Here is a 25,323-nt window from a genome sequence, read left to right as displayed (position 1 = left end):
CACCATCCACTCACCACATCACACCCATCCTGCAGCAGCTCCACTGGCTCCCCATCACATACCACATTCAATACAAAATCCTACTCCATACATAGAGAGCCATCCACAGTCTTGCCCCTCCATACCTCTCTGACCTCATTAATATCTCTGTACCTACCCGTACCCTCCGATCCTCTTCCTCCATCCATCTCTCTGTCCCCTCTGCTCGCCTCGTCACCAAGGGGGGCCGAGCATTCAGCCGCTCGGCTCCCCAGTTTTGGAACTCCCTCCCCCCTGACCTCCGCAACACGGACTCCTTACCCCTCTTTAAAACCAGACTGAAAACCCATCTGTTCAAACTCTCATACTCCGTCTGATCTTTGCACTGTCCATTGTATTTTATTGTTTGTTTTTATCCCTGTTTTTATGCACTTCTGTACTTTTGTAAGGTGACCTTGAATGCCATGAAAGGCGCCCTTAAATAAAATGTATTATTATTATTATTATTATTACAACAAATTAAACACACAGTGACAAAACAAATTAAAAGCCATAAAACAAACACATTATAAAACACAATATATCGGCTCATATAGGATAACAGTAGCTGTGTTTCCATCCAAAAGTGATTTGAATCATTGGGAAATGCGCATTAAAAGAAATACGAATCCTGTGTGTTTCCATTAAATGTACGGACTTTGGTGAAAACTATGAACTCGCGCGAGTTTTCCGCAGAACCGGAAACAAAACAAGTCTCGCATTCTTCTTCTTCTACGTTTTCTGGCGGTTGGCAACCAGCTTGTAAATACATTACCGCCTTCCCAACCCGGAGTGTGGATATCACCATGGAGAGAGGTGCGCTACGTCAGACTTAATTCGAACATAACTGTTTCCATTCCCCGTTTTGCGAATCAACATTTTTTCGAATTAACCAAAACCCGGCTAAAGCGAGCGTATTTTAGTTTGTGCGAATCAGGGGATTTTAATTTGAATTTTGGCATTTCCATCATAATTTTCCGATGCGCATCTACACAGGCTGATGGAAACATGGCTAGTGACACTATGCACTCGTATCTGCCCGACTAAAGCATCTCAAATGGCAGCAGCGTACACTCGATTTGTCCAACTGTTCACATCAATATTTCACAGACTAAAGCTAATCAGCCTATTTAATAATTACTGAACCGACTTGAGGAGTTCTTTAAATATAAAGATATCTGCTTGTATTTACTCTCCTAACTCGTGTTTTTCATGTGTGCACACCAGGGACTATCAGTCAAAAACATATTTGCTCATTTATTCATGTTTACCCTTTATAGCAAGTACACACTTCATATATAAAATGTGAGAGGTCATATCTGTCTTTATCTTAAAAAATGATATCAAATTCACAATGTTTCTTCCTTTTCATCTTTCTGCCACAGGGGGTCGCAGTTTCTCATGTCTCCAGTATTTGTGCTTACACATGGGTCAGAGCCTCCATGGAAGACTGCACATTTTCTCGTCAAGTTTGATTTTCATAAAAATCCCAAAGTTTGCGTAGAAACTTCTGTGCGCACGGCACTTATATAAATGAGGCCCCTGGCCTCCAAATTATCATACATATTTAATCTGACGCCATTTACAATATTACTAATGTTTGGTGTAGGGTTGTGGTGAGTGAAAACCATTAAACAAATTTTCTGTGAAATAAAATGAGTTGCGTAAAAACATATGTTTGATTACAATCACCTAAACTGTAAATTTTGTTGGATGTTTTCTGTTTTATTTATTGAAATAATGCTGTTTACATGTTGTCTTCTTGGCCAAATATCTCTTGGGAAACAGATTTTTATCCCAATAAGACATTTATATAGATAATTAACTGTAAGGAAGTTTTGTTTACTTTCAAGGCTTAATTACAATACAACCACCTGAGTATGTGTTAATCTCCATGAGGATGATGTAAACAGTCAGCTGTCCCAGCAGTGAGGAGGAAACAGCCTGATATGTTGAGGACAGCTCCAGACGGTACCATGTCTCCATCCTTCACAGTCTGTCCCAGTTCATTTAGACCACGCCACTGACACATATTGTTTGTCACTGGTCTGCCTCCAGCAGATCATATTAAGGATTTTCCATTTTCGGGGTGATTTTTGGGTGAAACCATTACTCTGATAGACAGGCTTATCATCTTCAGATAAAATTCTTCTCTTTGATCCATATCCAACTGCCAACATCACTCTTGCATGTAAAGGCTCATGACAAAGGAAATCTAACCTTATAAACCAAATAATATAAATAAATATGCGGTATTGCTAATCCACCACTTCTTCTTGGTCTCATCAATATTTTCTGACTGATTCTGGGTTTCTTGTCACTCCACAAGAAACCTGTAAGGGTCTTATTAATTTCTTTAAACCAATGAGAGGGGAATTTAAGCGGTATAGCTAAAATCAGAAATGATAATCTTGGTAAAATATTTATTTTAATCACCTCTGCTCTACCCCATCATGAAATGGTAAAGATGATAACTGATATTAGCTGATGAATGTTAACAAGGTAAGACAAGATTATCTCCGCCTGACAGATAAGGACTGAATCACAGAGGGCAACATGTCTCTGCAGTTGATGTGTATATACTGTAAACTACTCTACAAATGGCAGCACTTGAATCCTAAAGGGATATGATTCAAAGTTTATTATCCATAGTGATTCTCAGATATTTTACAACATTGAGAATGTTTGGTCCAGTGTTGTGATGATCTAAAAAGATAAAATTAACGTAAGTGCTTAAAAACACTATTTTTCAATTTCAATTTCTGGTAAACTTTAAACACATATCCTGTGGATTTTTAGTTAAGTGTGTAAAAATTGTCTTGGCTTATTTATGTCATCTGTATTCATTGAATTAATGCTGTTTTCATGTTGCCTTATTGGCAAGCTCTGCAAAAAAATGGCAGCACAATGATGATGTCACTGATTCTACTGCTGGCCACCCTGGGGCTCCTTGTTCAGGGTGAGACTCTCTTCTGTCTGAAAATTTTGCTTCAGGATGCAACCAGGTTCACCACAATGATGTTCTGCTCTGATGGAGAAACACTGAAACAAGCAGCATTTACCTTCTTCCATCTATTCTCCATGTTAAAGAAATGAGACTCTTCTGTTTGGATGCTGATCATCTTTCTCCAAGCTGGATCTGTCTCAATAACCCTTCTCCTCTTTCTCATGTTTTCAGATTCATCAGGAGAAATCATCCTGACTCAGTCTCCTGGATCTCAGTCTGTTGCTCCAGGACAAACTGTCTCCATCAGGTGTAAAACCAGTTCTAGTGTTGAAGGAAATGGCAAGAAATGGCTCCACTGGTACCTTCAGCAACCTGGAGAAGCTCCTAAACTCATGATTTATCAAGCTACAACTCGTCAGTCTGGAGTTTCAGATCGTTTTAGTGGAAGTGGATCTGGGACTGACTTCACTCTGACCATCAGAGGAGTTCAGGCTGAAGATTCAGGAGTTTACTACTGTCAGCAGAGTTACAGCCTCCCGTTCACACAGTGATACAGCGTCGTACAAAAACCTCCCTCAGCCGGAGAGGAACTGATCTGACACAACAGCTGCACTGAAACTAAAACAACACAAGTTTTACTCAGAACAAAAAATGCAGTTAAGAATGAATCACATACAACATTTATAATCTAAATATACTGTATATAAAACACTATGTATATTTTATTTATTCAGGGTTTTAACATTCTGCTGCACATCAAAGCTAAACTCTGTTGAAGAATAATTTCAATCCTTTGATAAGTTTAATTAATAGAGTATGATAACACATGAACACTAAAACTGTAAATATTATTTATTTTAAATTTTCATTGGATCTTGAACAAATTGATTATTTAAATAAATTACAATATTTAATCTCAATAATTTTTTTCATGTTGTTTAATTACTAGTTATGCGTATTACATAATTCAGCCATTTTGTGTGTTTTGTATTCCAACAAAAACATGTATTCATAATTAACAACAAAAACAATTTATGGAGTATGTAAATCAGTCACATTTTAATTATGTTCTTTTGTCATCTCTTTATTTCTCTTTGTGGTTCTTCAGCAGAAACAGGATGTAAATATTTCCCAGTTTAAATTTGTAGATCAAACTCATTTTATTTCTCTCTATGCAGACGATGTACTGCTATTTATTTCAGATTTAACAAACACTTTTCTGACTTTTGTAGATTAATTCAAATAATAATGCATGTTTTTTGGAGACACCTGAAGTAATTACAATATTACAGTCCTTACTATAAAGACACTTCAGTAATGAGAGCTGATTGGATGATTTATAATTTAAATGTTCCTACCATGGGTTTTGTTCCAAAGGTTTATTATTACAGACAAATCTGTGATGACTATAGCAGAATAAGTTTTACAGTCATGAAGGCATTCATATCCATTGTGACAACAGATGATGGACTTATACTACTACCATCACTGTTTGTACTAATCAAACAATAATGAGGAGTTTTGTCTGAGTTTATGAACTCTTAAAATGTTCAGTAAAAATAGACCTATATCATATATTCTGAAACTTTCTTTCTGAATTCATCACAGAGAACTTACAGGATCTTTATCAGCTTATTTTTCCTCTGGATTTAATAAAGTTACTGTTACTATGAAGAGAAAATCATTCAGACACTTTGAGAATAATAAAGATGAAAACAAGTGATTTGATGAACACGTCTTTATTATGTGGAAACAGTGAAATAATATTGAAACATTGCAACAAGCTGGTAAATATTGCTATTGAAAGATGTCAAATGAAAGACAGAGATAGTTCCAGAGTGCAGAGTGAGAGCAGTAGCAGAGTAAAACCAGTAGCAGAGTCCCAGTGAGTCAGGTCAGGACTGGGAACACTGGTCTCTCCTCAGTGTCTCCGAGAGCGGAGTCTGGGAGCCCTGGGTGGCCTCACAGGTCACAGAGCCCACCTTCCCCCACTGGTCTGCAGGGAGCCTCAGGGTGCTGCTCCAGCTGTAGTGGCCGTCCTTCTCCAGCACCCCGGGGCTCCTGCTCTCCTCCCAGCTGCTGCTGCTGCTGCTGCTGCTGCTGCTGCTGCTGCTGCTGCTGCTGCCGTCCACCTTCCATGGCTGAAATAAATCTGAATGAAATCATTCAGAATTAAAGTTTTTCCAGGTAGTTTACATGGGAGATCAGTTTAATCGGAAGGTTTCTGATTGGATAGGTGGCGGGGCGGATGTTATGTGTACCGGAAGAAAACACTGTAGTCCTTGCTCCGGATAACAAGATGCTTGACGACGCCGTTCTTAGTACCTTTTTCAGGCTTATTTTGCTGATTTTCTTGATCAATCAATCAATCAATCAATCAATCAATCAATCAATTTTATTTATAAAGCCCAATATCACAAATCACAATTTGCCTCACAGGGCTTTACAGCATACGACATCCCTCTGTCCTTATGACCCTCACAGCTGATCAGGAAAAACTCCCCAAAAAAACCCTTTAACGGGGAAAAAAAAACGGTAGAAACCTCAGGAAGAGCAACTGAGGAGGGATCCCTCTTCCAGGACGGACAGACGTGCAATAGATGTCGTACAGAACAGATCAGCATAATAAATTAACAGTAATCCATATGACACAATGAGACAGCGAGAGAGAGAGACAGAAACAGAGAGAGAGAGACAGAGAGATTTTTTGATTCTTAAATCAACTTTATTAGTCTCTTTTTTTTCACTGTACCAGCAAAAGACTAATAAATTACTTCACAAGCACACAATAAATAAAATAAGTTACACGAGCACATCTCCATACATCAATTCACCATCTGCTACAGAGCAGAGAACCCTCTGAAAACCCCAGACCTGCTGGAACGAGTCCAGATCATCTGCTGCTTTGTAAAAACAGAAATCTACCATTATTCTGGCCTTGATCATTTTTTTACACAGAAAAACAACATCAAGGTTCAGGTTCTCCTCCACCTTCCTCCTCCGGCTCACATATACCGCCATCTTGGCCTGTCCTAAAACAAAGTTTAAAACATGGCTTTTGTATTTGTGTTGGCGAGTGTAATTAAAACCACAAATAAAAACCTGCTTGTTAAAAACCTCTCCACATGTGGTAAAAACAGTTTGTAAAAACAGAAACAGCGTTAAAAGACGGTGACATTCATAAAAACAATGAAAGAAAAGTCTCTCTTTGGTCGCAGAAAGGACATTTGTCTTCCACAGATGTATTGATGATGGACACAAAGAAGTTTACAGCAACGATCCCGTGGAGGATCCTCCACTGGAGGTCCGCGTGTTTTTTACACAGTGGAGGTTTGTAAAGAGACCTCCATGAGGGTCTATTTTCTGGGTCCAGACCCAGATAACTCCTCCATGGAGTGTCAGTCCGCCCGTTCAGTCTGTTTTTATATAATGTTTTTACCATCAGCCTTTAGAGGGTTTTCCCTGAGGCCCCCTCCAGGGAGGCAGAAGGTGCAGGTTCCAAAAGAGGTCCAGAACAGTCTTTGTAGTCCGGTGCCAGGAAAATGGTAGGATAAGAGTCCTCACAATGTGGAGAAATAGTTCCATTTTTAAAACCATTTAAAAGCAGGCACTCATGTCCTGTTAGTTTTTGCCTCCAGTGGTCCAGTAGCTGTTTCGTTACCCTTGTGGACCTCAGTCCCAGCCGAGCAGCCAGTCCAGCAGGGTCCTCCAGCTGAGGTCCAGCCAGCTCCACCACTTGTCCCAGCGTGGAGACTCCTGCCGTCAGCAGCAATCTGGACAGCGTGGCCCCTCCCCAGCTGGGATTGTCCAGGACAGTTCCCCACAGGACGGGTTCCTTCAGGAGCCAGAACAGGGAGTCCGCCTGCTTCAGTCTCCATTTCCTCAGCAGGTTCCACACACTAAAAACACTCTTATAAAAACAGGGCAGAGATGATGTGCTCACAGTACTAGTGTTCATTAAAAACAGGTTAAAATCCAGCCCCAGGTTGTTAAAACGTTTCAGGATGCACTGGGCTAGAGGTCTCCACAGAGTGTCCTTTGGTCCAGTCAACAGTCTCTGTAGGAACTGGAGACGGAAGGCAGCACCTCTGCTGGCCAGATGGACCAGGCCCTGCCCCCCCTCCTCCTTAGGAAGGAAAAGGACACTCTGTGGAACCCAGTGCATCCTGTCCCAAAAGAAATCTGTTAAAACCCTCTGTACCTGAGATAGGAGAGAGACTGGAGGATCAACACAGGCCAGCCGGTGCCACAGGGCCGATGAGACCAGATTGTTGATTATCAGGGTTCGGCCTCTGAAGGACATTTTAGGAAGGAGCCACTTCCACTTTTCGAGCCGACCTTTGACCTTTTCTAGGACATTGTCCCAGTTTTTCCTGGTCCAGGTCTCATCACCCAGGAACACTCCGAGGTACTTTAGGCCACCCTTCCTCCAGACTAGACCACCCAGGAGCCTGAGCCGATCCCCCAGCCTCTCCCCCACCATCACAGCCTCACTCTTCCCCCAGTTCACCTTTGCAGAGGAGATAAAACCAAAATTTGTGACTGTATCTGTTAAAATGTCAATGTCTCTCTGTGTGTTAGTTAAAACAATGAGGTCATCAGCGTACACAGATAATTTAATAGAAACGTCACAATGAGGGAAGCGAACACCATGGAGGTTGTTCCTTAGTTTGTTCAGCAGAGGCTCGATGGCTACAGAGTAGAGCATCCCAGAGAGAGAGCAACCCTGCCTTACCCCCCTCTGAATGCTAAAAGGAGCACTCAGACCTCCGTTTATTTTCAGCACACTCGCAATGTCACTATAGAGAACCCGTATCTTGGCTATAAAGCCCGGGTTGAACCCAAAGGCAGCCAGAGTCTGCCATAAGTACTGGTGTTCAACCCGGTCAAAAGCCTTTTCCTGGTCTATGGAAATAAGACCAGTGTCTACAGCCAATGAGCTGGAGAGTTCCAAAACATCACGAATTAAAGTGACATTGTCACTTATGAGCCTGCTGGGCACACAGTAAGTCTGGTTGGGGTGGATGATGGACACCATCACCTCCCTCATTCTCAGGGCCAGAGCTTTGGACAGGATTTTATAATCCGTGCACAGCAGAGACACCGGCCTCCAGTTTTTCAGGTCTTGTAGGTCTCCCTTTTTAGGCAGCAGAGTTATCACGGCCCTCCTGCAGCTCAGAGGCAGTTTTTTGCTTTTCAAACTGTTTGTCAGTACCTCGAGCAGGTCTGGCCCTATGTCGGTCCAGAAGGACTTGTAAAAATCAACGGGGAGGCCGTCTATCCCCGGAGCTCTGCCGCTCTGCAGGCTCATCAGGGCCGAGGTCAGCTCCTGAAGAGTCAGGTCTGCCTCTAGTTTGTGGTTTTTCTCTGTGCTTACCTTAGGGAGACCACTGAGGAAGCTGCTGTGCACATCTGGATTTGGTGTCCATTCACTCTTAAACAGGTCTTTGTAGAAACCGGCAACACACTTCCTGATCTCAGATGAGTCTGAGATCTCAGAGCCGCTGTCTGTACGTAAAGAGTGAATGATTTTCTGTTGTCCATTTTTCTGCTCCAACCCAAAGAAAAACTGAGAGGGAGCATCCATCGCTGAGATGTTCAGGAACCGAGACCTGACCAGAGCTCCCTGTGCTGTAACACCCAGCAGGTTGGCTATAGACGCCTTTTTGGATTTGAGGGAGTCTAAAAGCCCTCGATCTCCTGTAGACTCTGCTAAAGACTGCAGCTCTACTACCTCGGTCTCCAGGTCTCTCATAGACCGGGTTATGTCTCTAGTGACATTACGAGTGTGCTGTTGGCAAAGCTGCTTAATTTGGGCTTTGCCAAAATCCCACCACTGCTGAATACAGCTGAAGGCAGGTTTGCTCTCCCTGTGGGATGCCCAAAAATACTTAAAAGCAGTTTTAAAAACCTGGTCATTTAAAAGGCTGGTGTTAAAATGCCAATAGGCGCTTTTAAAATGTACATTTTTGATAAAAACAGAGCAGGATGTGACATCTTTTAAAAATGTTCACATGGTGATTAAAACAATAAAAACGGTCCAATCTGGCCAGAGATAAAACATTTGCTCGTGAGTGACTCCAGGTGTACTGTCTATAGTCTCTGTTAAAAACCCTCCAGACATCAGACAGCTCATGTGTCTCAATGAGCTGCCTGATTCTGTGGGACGAGGCAGGATGAGGCCCAGGATGATTCCTGTCCAGGTTGTGATCAACTGTACAGTTAAAATCACCCCCTAAAAACATAAAATCATCACTATTAAGAGTTCTGAAAGTATCAGATAAAATGTTTAAAAATGCCATCCTCTCCACACCATTGGTGGGAGCATAGACATTTAAAAACACCATCTTCAACCTTTCAAACTGAGCTTTTACTTTTAATAAAACACCTGGAATGACTTCCTCCACCTCATAAGAAACGGGTTAAAACCTTCTGGAGAATAAAATCCCCACCCCCCCATTGCAGCTGGATTTGTGGCTTAAAATGACCCCCCCATTAAAAGCCCTCCTCCAGTCACTCTCATTGTCAGCAGTACTGTGGGTCTCCTGTGAAAACATCACATCTACTCTCCTCAGCTCCATTAATTTAAAAATAGCCGCTCTCTTAAAATCAGCCCTAGCTCCATTTACATTCAAAGTGCTGATTTTAAAATCACACATGGATAAAAGAGAGACAACAATTAAAAGACCAATCAGTAAAAAAGAGCAGCACCAGATGCTTTTAACAGTCATCTTCATCAGTTATGATTTGTGCTTTCACTCTTAAAACCATTTTCTTTAACCTGTAAACCTCCTGTTCTGTGAGCACATCATCACCTCCTCTACCAGACTTCCTGGTCAGAGGTTTGGCTGACTGGATGAAGAGTCTGAGGTCAGAGAAGTGGTCTCTGACCTCAGGCAGCCTGGCCCCTTTAGTTCTCTCCAGGAACGTTTTAATATCAGCAGGAAAGTAAAATGACTGAGAGTCCTGAGACTGGGAGGAGTCACCCTCTGCTGACGCTTTGGTCATCCTCCTGGTTTTTATACTATTTTGCACACATTCAGGGTTCTTTCTTTTCTGCCACATTTTTAACATTTCCTCATCAGACATATCTTCATCGTCAATGATGTCATCATACATAGATGAGTTCACATTCATTGGTTCACTGTTAAGAACAGATACACTTTCTTAAGCTGTCTCTGGCTGATTCTTATCGCTGTTTCCCAGGACACCTCTGTCCTGTCCCCCACCACTGGAAACCGCGGGGGGGGGGTCGCTACTCGCGGACGAGGCTGCAAGGACCGAAGGTACCGGAGTACTCGGGACCGGGACAACCAGGTCCGGATCCCGCGCCCGCCCCCCCACCACCGTAGGGACCGGAGCCGAAACCGGCGCCGAAGTCTCCGGGACCGGGACCAGGGGTGCCGCTGCTCTCCACCTTTCTCCTGGCAAGAGTGGATCAAGTGTCCCTCTGCCCCACATCCAAAACATTTCATGGACTCTGATGACGCAAACACCATATAATTAAAGCCCTCGACTTTAAAGTTAAAGGACAGGTTCAAATCACTGTTATTGTCTCTCAGGATCATGTATACCTGCCTCCTGTGACACACTACATGTTTTAACTTAGGTCATTTACACCCTAAAGAAACCATCTTTATCGCTGACACTAGTTGACCATATCGGGACAGCTCTTTAGCCAACACCTCATTCTTGATGAACGGAGGAGCGTTCGATATGACCACTTTGGTAGCCGGGCTGACGAGGGGGAGAACGGGAGTAAACGTGTCTTGAATTACTACACCTTTCTCCACCACCTCGCCAACCTTAGCTGTGCTGTCAAGGAACATGACTATAGCTCCGTTCATCCGGGAGGCCGACCTCACGCTGCCGTACCCGACCGCATCTCCCACCGCCAGCCCCGCTTCTTCCACGGAGCACCGCACCGCCGGCACGAGCTTGATAACATGACGGCGGTCAAACTCGGCCGGAGGCGTCTCCACCACGGGCATGGTGCCACAAACGCGCACGCTGCCCACACACACACAAACACCTCCACCACCCCTCCACCAACACCTCCACCACCCCTATATCACACACCACTATGTATATGCACACCTATAATACATACACCCAGAGAGAAAGTTAGAAAAAGTTATTAAATACCACAAAAACACTGAACAAACAATTCACCACGCTCTCAGCTCCACACTCAGTCCGCCATTCTCACAGAGAGAGAGAGAGAGAGAGAGACAGAGACAGACAGACAGAGAGAGACAGAGAGACAGACAGACAGAGAGAGAGATGCAGGTAATGACAGTAGCTTACAACAACATTAATGAAAGTAATAATATTATAGTTATAGTTCTGGCTACTGTGGTACAATATGTTGAAAGTATGTATTAATATCTGGCAGTATACATGTGTGACAATAGTCATATGTGTATAATAACAGTAGAAGTATGACTAATGACTAATGATGGCAGCAGCAGCAGCAGGCATCTGGCAGGACCACGGCAGCAGCACAATCACACATAAAACCGAATTTCTTTACAATCCATTATACAGTATTATATATACATATTATCAGTCACTTCATATAGTGAGGAATATCGTATGAGGAATATCGTATCTTACCATGGGTTAGGCTTGAGCTGACACTCCATCAGACGTTGTATGACGAGACCAGGCACCCAGACAACTGAGGCCTAATTATGCATGCATGACAGGGCCATAGTCACCATAAACATTGAGGGGGACAAGTGCCCCCCCCCCCCGTAGTCACTGACTGTGCCTCCTTTCAGTGAGATATTCGTATTTGTAATTGTTGAAATATTGTGAGCATTTAATAGCTTATTTGTCTCAATTGGTCAACTTTATTATTTTTTACTAAACTTTGCAGCTGTAGGGGTGGGCTGCCATTTTATTTTGCATATTTTTCTCATGTTTCTGAGGTGTAGCTAGAGGTTGTTTTGTTTATTGTTTTGGCCTTGGTCCAGCTGAGTTATTTTTGCATCACATCACTGTTAAACGAAGTAAATTTTTCACAGTAATATATAACTTTACTTTTAACTGAAATTCCCACTGTGAGCTGTCTGGTTTGGGGACCAGGGAGGGAATAGCCTTTCACACTTTTATGCTGCACTCCTGCTCCCCAAGACGGTGGCGTAACAATTAGTAAAACCTCTGTTTTGTTATTGTTAAGCTGCAGGTGATTTTGATGCATCCACTCTCTGATATCAATCAGGCAACCATGGAGGGGAGTAAGACTGCTGCAGTCATGAGGAGTGATGAGTATGTACAGCTGGGTGTCATCAGCATAGCAGTGATAAGACATGTTATGTTTTTGCAGTATGTGACCAGATAGAAGCATGTAGAGTGAAAAGATAACTGGACCAAAAATAGAACCTTGTGGCGCTCCACAATTGATGTGAGCCATGGAGGATGAGGAGCTGCCAAGCATTACAGAGTAAGTTCTGTTAGACAAATAGAACTTGAACCAGTTAAAAACAGGACCTGATACAACTACCAACCCCTCAGGCAGTTTTAGAGAACTTCATGATCTATTGTATCGAAGGCCACACTGATATTTAGAAGATCTAAAATAGAACAGAGCCCTGCATCTGCATTTAAAAGAAGATCATTAGTCACTTTAAGGAGAGCTGTCTCTGTACTGTGTGTAGAACAAAAGCCTGATTGGAATTCATCTGAAAGTCTATTGTCATTTAAAGAAGGTGTTAAACTGACTTTTTTTCTGTAACCTTTTATAAAAAGGCAGTTTTGAAATAGGCCTGTTGTTGACTGGATAGACAGGGCCAAGGTTAGATTTCTTAAAGAGAGGCTGTACAACAGCATATTCAAAACTCGACAGAAAGTTTCCAGTGACTAATGAGCATTTATAATAGAAACAATGGAGGTACCCAGAGCATGGAAAACCTCTTTAAAAGATGTCTTGGGATTACCTAAAACACAAAAGGTGGTTTTCATGCCTCTCACTGTTTGTTTAGAAATTGAAAAACAGATGATGAGAGGAAGTAAAAAAATTACCACACTACCATATAAATATGTAAATATGTGAGGCAATGCTGTCAGTCAGAGAGGAGAAGAGAAGAGGAGGTGGTTGACTCTAGTTGACTGACTCTGTGTGTTTGCATATGTGTCCTGCCTCTCTGCTCCCAGCCGTTAAGAGGCCAGTGTTGATCAGTGGCTGTCCAGGCCTTTCACAGCCACTGACACGCCGGCAGCACAATGATGATGTCACTGATTCTACTGCTGGCCACCCTGGGGCTCCTTGTTCAGGGTGAGACTCTCTTCTGTCTGAAAACTTTGCTTCAGGATGCAACCAGGTTCACCACAATGATGTTCTGCTCTGATGGAGAAACACTGAAACAAGCAGCATTTACCTTCTTCCATCTATTCTCCATGTTAAAGAAATGAGACTCTTCTGTTTGGATGTTGATCATCTTTCTCCAAGCTGGATCTGTCTCAATAACCCTTCTCCTCTTTGTCATGTTTTCAGATTCATCAGGAGAAATCATCCTGACTCAGTCTCCTGGATCTCAGTCTGTTGCTCCAGGACAAACTGTCTCCATCACGTGTAAAACCAGCACAAGTGTAAATAACTGGCTCCACTGGTACCTTCAGAAACCTGGAGAAGCTCCTAAACTCCTGATTTATAGAGCTACAACTCGTCAGTCTGGAGTTTCACATCGTTTTAGTGGAAGTGGATCTGGGACTGACTTCACTCTGACCATCAGAGGAGTTCAGGCTGAAGATTCAGGAGTTTACTACTGTCAGCAGAGTTACAGCTACCCATTCACACAGTGATACAACGTCGTACAAAAACCTCCCTCAGCTGGAGAGGAACTGATCTGACTCAACAGCTGCACTGAAACTAAAACAACACAAGTTTTGCGCGGAACAAAAAATGCAGTGAAATATAATTCACTGAGAACATTTATAATCTAAATATACTGTATATAAAACACTATGTATAGTTTATTTATTCAGGCTTTTAACATTCTGCTGCACATCAAAGCTAAACTCTGTTGAATAATAATTTAATGATTCATAATAGAATAATAATAATTTAATTCATAGAGTATGATAACACATGAATGTATGAATGTAAATATTATATATTTTAAATCTTACCATTTTTCATTGGATCTTTAAGGAACTCATTTTTTAAATAAATAACAGTTGATGTCAATATTTTTTTCATGTTGTACAATTACTTATGTGAACAACATATTTCAGCCATTTTGTGTGTTTTGCATTCCAACAAAAATATGTATTTTATAGATTACACCAAAAAACGATTAATGGAGTATGTAAATCAGTCACATTTTAATTCGGTCCTTTTGTCATCTCTTTATTTCTCTTTGTGGTTCTTCAGCAGAAACAGGATGTAAATATTTCCCAGTTTAAATTTGTAGATCAAACTCATTTTATTTCTCTCTATGCAGACGATATACTGCTATTTATTTCAGATTTAACAATCATGTTATTGACTTTTGTTGTTTAATTCAAATAATAATGCATGTTCTTTGGAGACGCCTGAAGTAATTACAATATTACAGTCCTTACTATAAAGACACTTCAGTAATGAGAGCTGATTGGATGATTTATCATTTAAATGTTCCTACCATGGGTTTTGTTCCAAAGGTTTATTATTACAGACAAATCTGTAATGACTATAGCAGAATAAGTTTTACAGTCATGAAGGCATTCATATCCATTGTGACAACAGATGATGGACTTATACTACTACCATCACTGTTTGTACTAATCAAACAATAATGAGGAGTTTTGTCTGAGTTTATGAACTCTTAAAATGTTCAGTAAAAATAGACCTATATCATATATTCTGAAACTTTCTTTCTGAATTCATCACAGAGAACTTACAGGATCTTTATCAGCTTATTTTTCCTCTGGATTTAATAAAGTTACTGTTACTATGAAGAGAAAATCATTCAGACACTTTGAGAATAATAAAGATGAAAACAAGTGATTTGATGAACACGTCTTTATTATGTGGAAACAGTGAAATAATATTGAAACATTGCAACAAGCTGGTAAATATTGCTATTGAAAGATGTCAAATGAAAGACAGAGATAGTTCCAGAGTGCAGAGTGAGAGCAGTAGCAGAGTAAAACCAGTAGCAGAGTCCCAGTGAGTCAGGTCAGGACTGGGAACACTGGTCTCTCCTCAGTGTCTCCGAGAGCGGAGTCTGGGAGCCCTGGGTGGCCTCACAGGTCACAGAGCCCACCTTCCCCCACTGGTCTGCAGGGAGCCTCAGGGTGCTGCTCCAGCTGTAGTAGCCGTCCTTCTCCAGCACCCCGGGGCTCCTGCTCTCCTCCCAGCTGCTGCTGCTGCTGCCGTCCACCTTCCAAGCCAGACTCCAGTCTGAGGGGAAGCCCTTGTTGGCCAGGCACATGAGCGTGGCCTTCCCCTGCTGCAGCTCCTCTCTGGAGGGGGGCAGCACCGTCAGGGTGGGGACGACTTGACCCACTGGAGGAGGAGACACAGAGACAATATGAGGAAAGTTCATACAAAGAGAAAATAAACCCCACCCTGGTGGCTGCAGCAGAGGAGGCTAGTAGTTCTATTGGTCGTCCTCAGATTGGATGAAACTGGTCGTTAACGTTTCACTTCCCTCTTTGAGCTCAGTAACCATGGCAACAGACAGGCATCACTGCTGAACCATAGCAACAGACAGGTTTCAGGACTAAAGACAAAAAGTTGAACGTGGCATTTTGTTCCTCTGATGTATTCACGTTTAATCTGCCTCTGTCTAATCTAAAAAAATGGTTTACATTATTGTAAGGTGTCTTAACAAATAACTGGTCTAAAACAGAAAAGACCTTGATGGTGTGTGCTGGCTTTGTTGGTTCAAAGTGAACATCGTAACAACTGAATTACATATTAAACTCATCAAATCAGTCCTACTCATACAGCATGTTGTTTAAACAACAGCCATCTTTGAAGATATTCTTTCATGACATGCATTGTGTGAAGATTGTCAATGTTTGAGAAAGATCAATAAAACCTATGAGAATGTTTGCCCCAGTAGTTGGGCTGAAAGTTTCACATTATTTCCATCTGACAGAATCATTTGTGGAAACTTCATATTTATAAACTGTTTCAACTGAAATTCTAGAGAAACAAAATATTGAACTGAAGAAGAATTGAGTCTGTTTGAGGACATTATGTGACACATTTAAGAATCATCACAATTATATTAAACTCCAATTATCAGCTAAAATATTGCAGCACAGTCTACAGATATGAAATAAAACAGAATCAATATAGAATTTGGGTTATTAAAGGAGTCAAATGTACTTACAGTTAACATCCAGTCTGGTTCCTCCACCGAACGTGTACCATAGTGATACAAACTGATTGAGTGGTCGTACAAAAACCTCTGACTGTACAGAGACACGGCTCTCTGACTTTGACACAAACACACTCACCAAACACATTCCCAGTTTACCCAGTTTATTAAGTGACTGCTTGTAATGTTTGAAACTTATTCACAAATATGACTATTTATTTAACATTTAGTTTTCTGAAATGTTTAACATCTACAAGCAATAATAATTTCTATGCAGGTAAAACAAATTAAAATTTCTCCAATAAATTCTGACAAATATAAATGATTATTATGAACTCATGTTTATTGTAGATTATGATCATTGATAAACAGGAATTTTGTTAAATAGTAAAATTGTCGCACTGTGAAGTTGATTTGTTTGCTATTGAATTAGAGGAAATTCATAAAATATTCAGGTATAAATTTGCCCATAAAACTCAAAGCAAATCCACATGTAAATGATGAGTGACACATTCCTGATCAATCCTCTGATAAATGTATTGATCCATTGATAAACAGCATCATCAGAGTAATCCAAGTCCCTGTTGGAGTCAGTCAGAGCATTTCCATAGAGAGCCACTTTGCATCAGCAGCACCATGCTCCAGTGCTCTGGGAGAGTTTATAGTTCACCCCCGTGTTTAGCCTGGTACCAACAGAGAGATGGAGAAACTCCTAAACTGCTCATTTACCAAACTAGCAGTCGAGCATCAGGGATTCCAGGTCGTTTTTCAGGCAGTGGATCAAACTCTGACTTCACTCTGACCATCAGTGGAGTTCAGGCTGAAGATGCAGCTGTTTACTACTGTCAGAGTTATCATGTCATCAACAGTCAGGATGTGTTCACACAGTGAAAAAACGTCGTACAAAAACCTCCCTCAGTCAGACTAAACAGAAATTGAAGTGACTGCTGCAGCTGGAAGCTACTGCAGAGACTGATACACTTCACTGAGGACACACACACACACACACACACAACAATACTTTTCTTGAGTTTTACACAAAGACAAGTTTTGATTAATAAAAAAAAATTCTGTGTTATAATCGTTCTGAAACCATATTTCCAGGTTCGGACAGATGTGACGCCTGCAGACTGTTAGCTCTTATCTGTGGGTAAAAGACAAATTGCTAACTCTAAACAAAAGCTGTCCACATTTATATGACAGTCTGTGAGTAAAATGTTCAACCTACAAAGAGAGGCACATATAAAACTATTGAAACTTGTCAAATTTAAAACATTATTTGAATGAAAATTTTTCCATCCTCTTAATATATGAGAATACAATTGCATAGTGTAAGTCAAAAACAGAAGCAGCCTTACAATTCTGCTTAATTTGAAATGACCTTAAAGAAGTTCAGATGACTCTTAAATATCACACAGTATTTGTTAAGGAGCAGCTGTAAAGAAGAGTACAGTATCATCTGCATAATGATGAATATCTTATTCATTATCAGCCGAAACCACCTGAGATCTCTCAGAAATGTTTTTAAATCTTTATGAATCTTAAAGATTAATCAGTTAATGTAAGAACACATACATTCTGTAGCAGCAGGTATTTACTATGACCTTTTGTAACCCCAGACTAGGCTGAGCTCAGTACAGCACTGACTTTAATAAAGTCTCCCAGGACATTAATCAGTGATTCCATGAATTTGTCAAACAGGGAGTTTTGTTAAAAGGTGATACTTCCTGAAATCAGTGTGAACTTTACTGAACATTGAAAAAGTCTAGGGGAGGAGGTTCTTTTTTACCACAAAAACTCAGATTGATCTGGTGTTCAGTAATAGACCTGACCGAATCTCAAAGTCTTTTAAGTTAAGTTTAAGTTTAAGTTTATTTACTTTATTAATCCCCCTGGGGGGAAATTCAATGATTTCACACTAGCTTGTCAATTACACACAGGTCCGAAAGACACAGACATGCACAAACAGGACCTATACATGCAGAAAGTGGAGAGATGTCAGAGTGAGGGGGCTGTCCTTGGTGAGGCGACCCGAGCGGTTGGGGGGTTCGGTGCCTTGCTCAAGGGTGCCTCGGCAGTGCCCAGGAGGTGAACTGGCACCTCTCCAGCCATCAGTCCACGCTCCATATTTTGGTCCGGACTGGGACTCGAACAGGCGACCCTCCGGTTCCCAACCCAAGTCCCTATGGACTGAGCTACTGCCGCCCCATTTTAATATGATAACTGGGTTATCTGACCACAATTTAATTGTGGTGGCCAGAAAATTAACTAAGTAGAGGTTTAATACCACAAAAAAAGGACAGGAGATCTATAGAATTCCAAAAAGTGAAGAGGGGCCCTTCAAGAACACCATAGAACATTTTAATTGGAGCGGCCTGCTATTAGGTAAAAATGCAAACGAGGATAGTCGAATACTATCGAACAAATTACAGAGCATAATCACTGACTTCACTCAAAAGTTTAAATGTAGAAATAAAAAGAACAGTCTTCCGTGGATGAATGCAGATATCCTAAAAATGATGAAAGAACGGGATACTGCTTTGAAAATTGCATTAAGGACAACACTTTCCCACCACCAACTTCACTTTAATAGCTTAAGGAATAAAGTAATACAGGAACTGAGAAAGACTAAGGCAAATTTCTTCATGTCAATAATTGCTGAGGCTAGGGGTAACTCTAAAATAATATGGAATCAATTAAAAAAACTTACTGGGCGACACCACAATACAGACAAATCGATTGAACTTAACCTGGATGGTAATCTCACAAAGGACCCAGTCGAAATAGCAGGTGCTCTTAATCAATGTTTTGTTGATTCTGTAGCAACCATTACACAAAGCTTTCCTGCTAGGCATATTAATACTACTGTCTGTTTAACAAACATGACAGAACAAGCCTTCAGCATTAGACAACTTCTCAAGTTTATTAGCAAAGATGTCCTGGGAAACAGTGTATGAAGTTTCTGATGTGAATATGGCTTACAACAATTTTTATGCAAAATTTTATTCTGTTTTTGATAAATGTTTTCCTTTTATTTTTAAAGGCAAAGGAAGCTCCGCACACCTTAACTAACCATGGTTCACTGTAGAACTTAGGAAATCTGCTTCAAAGAAAAACAAGTTATATAGAAGGTATTTACAAAGCCCTAGTCCTCTAAATTGTGCTACATACAAAAATTATAGGAATAAATACAATCACCTTATTAGAAATGCTAAATGTAATTATTATAGTGATTTATTTACCCAATCATCAAATAATTCAAAATCTACATGGGATATTTTAAAAGAATTACTCAGCAAGAAAAACTCCTCTACTCCATCCCAGGCTACATTTCAGGATGGCACACTAACGATAACAGAGCCTACACAAATTGCTAATAAATTTAATAATTTCTTCATAGATGTGGGACCATGTCTTGCAAAGCATATTGAAAATGTTCATGATTCTCCTTCTAACTTTATAAATGAAGGTTATCCTTCCTTAAACAATTTTGAACCAATAAAGCCTTCAGAAATACTTGAAATCATTAAGAACCTTAAAAACTCCTCTGCTAGCCATGACGAAATTACAGCCTATCTGATTAAAAAAGTTGCACCCGCAATTATTGTTCCTTTAACATTTATTTTTTCTTTATCACTTGAATCTGGTATTATTCCTCAAGATTTAAAACTTGCCAAGGTCACCCCACTGTTTAAAGCCAATGATCCATCTGTATTTTCGAATTATCGCCCTATATCAATTCTCCCTTGCTTTTCTAAGATACTTGAGAAGTTGGTATATGCTAGAATTTTGAAGCATCTGGATGCCAATAATATTTTGTATGAGCACCAATATGGTTTTAGAAAGAATTGTTCTACATATATGGCTCTCTTGCATCTTAGAGAAAAGATTTCAACTGCTTTCGAGAAAAATGAATACGCTCTAGGAATTTTCTTAGACTTATCAAAAGCTTTTGATACTGTGAATTATAGAATTTTATTATCAAAAATGTCTTGTTATGGTTTTAAAAATAAGGTTCTGCAATGGGTTGAAAATTATTTGCACAACAGAGAACAATATGTCATTTTTAATTATGAACTGTCACAGCGGGATGTTCTGAAATGTGGAGTTCCACAAGGGTCCATTTTGGGTCCTTTGTTGTTTTTGATATACATTAATGATTTACCAAAAGCGTCCAGTATTTTGTCACCTATCTTATTTGCTGATGACACCAATCTCTTTGTTACTGACAGTAATATTGATTCACTTATTGATAAGGCAAATTCTGGGCTCACTCAATTTGCTCAGTGGTTTCAGTTAAATAAATTATCACTTAATGTCAAAAAATCTAATTTCATCAACTTTAAGAACAAGAATAAGAATTACAATCCAGAAAAAAATAAAATTTATATTAATAACAGCTTACTTTCCAATGTTTCATCAGCAAAGTTTTTAGGTGTCAATATTGATGAGAAACTTTGTTTTAAGAATCATTGTGAATTTGTGTGCAAGAAGGTCTCAAAATCCTTAGGTATCATAAAAAAGGTTAAACCCTATTTAAAAATAAGTACTTTATTAACCTTGTACTACAGCTTAATTTATCCTCATATTTCTTATTGCAGTTTAATCTGGGCTAGCACTTATCCTTCTTACTTACAACCAATTCATAGACTCCAAAAATCCTTTGTAAGAATTGCCACTAGCTCTCTATATTTAGCTCCATCCACACCTCTGTTTAAAAAATTACAAATACTAACAATCTACGATGTGAATAAGTATCAAACAGGAATCTTGATGTACAAAGTCATATGTTTTCCATTTTCTTTACCCAAGCATTTTCATAATTATTTTGAGTTTAATTCTTATTATCATTCTTATTCCACAAGAAAGAGGAATGATTTGCATATCCCCTTCTGTAGAACCGCTGTTGCAAAATTTTCATTTATCTACCAAGGTGTTGTGCTGTGGAACAGTTTAAAACATCTAAGTGAAACATGCTCAACATTATCTGCATTTAAAAGAAGGCTGAAGCAGAGTTTAACGATTTTTTAACACATTTGTGTTTTTCGTTTTATTCTTATTTCATTCAAATATATCTTTGGACTATTTAATTGTATTCTGAGGTATCATATGATTCTGAGATATCATTTATTGCATTAATTTGAGTGTGTGTGTGTGTGTGTGTGTGTAAGCTCAGATGTTAGCCTATGTCGGAAGCTTATATAGTTTTGTAATTGTTATTTGTTAGGAGGGGGGGCCGCTTGTAAGCCCATTCGGGTTTTTTATGACCTCTCCTGCACATCTTGTCTTATTTTCTTTCTTATCTGTGTAATGTTTCTGTTTTATAAGTGCAAATAAACAAACAAACAAACAAACAAACAAACATGCCAATGAATCAAAGGTCATAAGCATAATCAGATCTCTAAAACCATCAAAATTGAAAGATGTGTTCGGAATGGAAACAAATATGCTGAAAATGTCTCATTTATCATTAGCTAAGCCCATCACTGAAATCATTAATCTGTCTGTCTGTCCACTGGTGTCCCACAGGGATCTATACTGGATCCTCTTTTGTTTTGTATATATATAAATGACCTGCCATCTATGTGTTCTGATGCTCATGTACAGATGTATGCCAATGATACAGTGGTATATGTACATGGCACCACAAAAGCAGAAGTTGCGACCAAGCTCACAAAGATAATGGTGGAAATTACAATATGGCTTAGTCAGTGCTGTCTCCAATTAAATGTTTCAAAAACAGTAGGCATGTACTCTACAAATAATAATGACACTTGTGTAGATCCGGATATTTGTATATCTGGAGAGCGACTGCAGATGGTAAAAGAATTCAAGTACCTTGGCATCTTTTTAGATTCCGACCTTAATTTCAGGGCACAGGTTAAAAAAGTATGTCAACGGGTCAAAGCAAGTCTTGTAAATTTCAGGTTCATACGCAATTCTTTGTCAACTGAAGCAGCCAAGCTGTACATGCACTCAATGATCCTTTCTCACATGAATTACTGTCTAACAAGCTGGTCGCAAGCTAATTACACTACACTCAAGCCACTGCAGTTATTGTATAAACAGATGATAAAAATCTTAGATAAAAAGCCAAAACAACACCACCACTGTACAATCCTAAAGAAATATGGCCTTCTGAATTGGGAAAACATGATTAAGTATGTAAATATATGTTTCTGTTCAAAATTATACATGGCTTAGCTCCTCCTCTCCGATCTTTTGTTAAGATTAGAACAAGTACAAATCAAATCACAAGGGGGGTTTCAAGAGGGGACTGTGTTGTTCCACTAAAGAAAAGCTCCTTTAGTCAGTCAGTGTTTTCTGTTAAAGCCTCCCAAGAGTGGAACAAGAGTGGACGTAATCGTTGCGCGACCATTTACCAGGACGACGTAGGGACGCCGTTAGCTGTTAGCCCTTAGCGGTGTCTGTAATAACTCACTAAATGGCCCGTGAAAAAAATATTTTTTCCAGCAGATGTCTTACAACATGATTGAGCTAACTGGAGTAGTTTCATGTCGTATCCGACAACGGCAGGCTTTTAACAGATGACGTCCTGATGTTAGCTTTGCTGTTCCCAAAACTGAATAAATACCACACATATCAACACAAAACTGCTTTGCTAGCTCAATCATGTTGTAACTAAGATATCCGCTGGAACAAATATTTTTTTCACGGGACATTTAGTGAGTTTTTTTATATGGTGGCGGAAGCTATATGAACGAGCTAACCCTCGTCTGCTGAGTTTTAAAAATGTCAGCTATTTTGTTGCTTTCTGTTGACGTCACATCCCTCCTTGAGTATATCCAATCAGCACCAAGTAAACCCCAAGCCCCAGCCAGGAGTCTTCTGAGTACCTACTCCGAGGCAGGGACTTGTTTAGCCCCTGTAAAAGTTCCGGAACTCTGTCCTTCAGGGGTGGTTTCTGCGGTGGAAACGGGCCTTATGTCTTAACTACGTATTGTCTTGCGTACATGTTTTTAACTGTTTTCTTGCTTGCATGTTTATTTGCTTGCTGTGAAGTTCGTTTTGTCCCTTGTGTTCTGTATTAATTGTCAGGCTATCTTATGTTGTCTTGTTGTCAATTATATGTTAATTTTAGCAATGTCATTATTACTTGTTGTTCACACACTAATCAATTTTAATTAGTTGTAGTTTATTGATCGGTGCTTTAAGATAAGACTGATGTTTGTTCCCTCAGCATAGTTCTACTTTGTTTTATTTCAGGGAGCCTTTGTAACACCTGGCCAGGGACAACAGATAAAAATTAGCCTTTGGCTAAATCTGGCATATTTACAGAAATGTCTATTAATATGCTCTGTCCGTTCAAATAAACAAATAAATAAAATAAATAAAAATAAACTTCAGGTACAGTATTTGTACTAAAATATGGATGAGAGGTCCATCCATCAATTCAGAATAATCAACGGATAAAATGACCATCAGGGACACACAACGATTTTAGTATCAGTAGATTTAGTGGCCGCTAGATAGATTTTTGTTTTAACTTCTACAGCGTATTTATTGAAAATCTTCCAAATGGAATGGAAAGAAAACAGTAATATTTGGTCAATCCAATAGTGACACAACAAGTAGGTATGTAGTCAGTAAAATAAGATCAATACAAAACTAAGACTGGACTAAGGTAGGACAAATACCACGAACAAAATCAGATCAATCAATGGAAACTTTATCATTTACAAAAATGCAGAATAAGGGAGTTATTTTGAAATCATTGTGAAGTAAAAACAATGTCCTTGTGACCTTCAAGTCAATGTGGATTTCATGAATCAGCTGTTACCATTAAGACACCAACAACAAGATAAGAGACATGTATTTTTTGGATAATAATTTACATTATTAACAACACTTCTAATGACAATGTGTGTTGTCATGAAATATTGAAAACATCAGCATGATAAGAGCAAACAGTGTCACACTGATAGATAGTTCTCTCATGCTGGATAATACGAGTCCCTCTGCTATCTTCCATATCCCCCAGAGGTTCCTACCTGCTGAGAGCTGAGTCTTTGCAGCTGCCTGCAATCAGCAATCAGCACCCAGCCAACCCTGCTTCATCATCTCATCAGCCTGTGGGAGAATATCAGACCGTGGTGCAGTATGTCTTAACAGAGAGTAACAGTAGACTTCCTGACTTAAAAATACACTCATTAAATTCAGTATGTGTCTGACTGAAAGAAAGGCAATTCATTTCTGATCAAGAGTCAGTCAGAGCATTTCCATAGAGAGCCACTTTGCATCAGCAGCACCATGCTCCAGTGCTCTGGGAGAGTTTATAGTCCTGAGAGTTGAACACTGGATGACTGACAGCTGTCCTTCATGACAACAGAAGCCACAGAAATCCTCCTCTTCATCAAAAACATGACTTTGACCTCCGTCCTCATCTGGACTCTCCTCTGCTGCTGCTTCACAGGTAAAGTCCAGAGAATCAAACTCCTCTCCTCTATCAACATCCGTCCCTCTGAAATGAAGACCACAAAACCATGACGCTGCTTTATGTTTTTGTGTCTGTATCCTCAGAGTCCAGAGGTCAGGTCACAGTGACTCAGCCTGGAGCAGTGAGCTCTGCTCTGGGAGGCTCCGTCACCATCAGCTGTAGCACCAGTCAGAGGGTTGATTGTTCACCCCCGTGTTTAGCCTGGTACCAACAGAGAGATGGAGAAACTCCCAAACTGCTTATTTATAGTACTAGCACTCGAGTATCAGGGACTCCAGGTCGTTTTTCAGGCAGTGGATCAAACTCTGACTTCACTCTGACCATCAGTGGAGTTCAGGCTGAAGATGCAGCAGTTTACTACTGTCAGAGTTATCATGAGATCAACAGTCAGAGTGTGTTCACACAGTGAAAAAGCGTCGTACAAAAACCTCCCTCAGTCAGACTGAACAGAAACTGAAGTGACTGCTGCAGCTGGAAGCTACTGCAGAGACTGATACACTTCACTGAGGACACACACACACACACACACACACACACAGATTATTTCTAGTGTTCATTGTGTGTCCATCAGTCCACCTCAAGCA

General features: G+C 40.1%; 3 gene segments (V, D, J or C); 2 read left to right on the top strand and 1 right to left on the bottom strand.

The window, feature by feature from the left end:
• Positions 1-2,922: 2,922 nt before the first annotated feature.
• LOC144467350 (immunoglobulin kappa variable 2D-29-like) lies at positions 2,923-3,531 on the top strand. The segment is given in 2 exon segments: positions 2,923-2,977; positions 3,197-3,531. Coding segments are annotated over 2 exon segments (372 nt in total).
• Positions 3,532-13,088: 9,557 nt separating this feature from the next.
• The window catches only part of LOC117263966 (Ig kappa chain V-III region PC 3741/TEPC 111-like), a 47,997-nt gene continuing 35,762 nt past the window's right edge, over positions 13,089-25,323 (top strand). The window contains 2 exon segments of the V gene segment in view: positions 13,089-13,244; positions 13,464-13,758. Coding sequence covers positions 13,193-13,244; positions 13,464-13,758 — 347 coding nt within the window.
• The window catches only part of LOC117263683 (Ig kappa chain V-III region MOPC 63-like), a 40,175-nt gene continuing 29,809 nt past the window's right edge, over positions 14,958-25,323 (bottom strand). The window contains 2 exon segments of the V gene segment in view: positions 14,958-15,458; positions 16,294-16,331. Coding sequence covers positions 15,130-15,458; positions 16,294-16,331 — 367 coding nt within the window.

The sequence above is a fragment of the Epinephelus lanceolatus genome, chromosome 16, assembly GCF_041903045.1.
Source record: "Epinephelus lanceolatus isolate andai-2023 chromosome 16, ASM4190304v1, whole genome shotgun sequence".
Lineage (NCBI taxonomy): Eukaryota > Metazoa > Chordata > Actinopteri > Perciformes > Serranidae > Epinephelus > Epinephelus lanceolatus.
The sequence above is the reverse complement of the archived record's forward strand: the minus strand, read 5'-3'. Positions and strand labels throughout refer to the sequence as shown.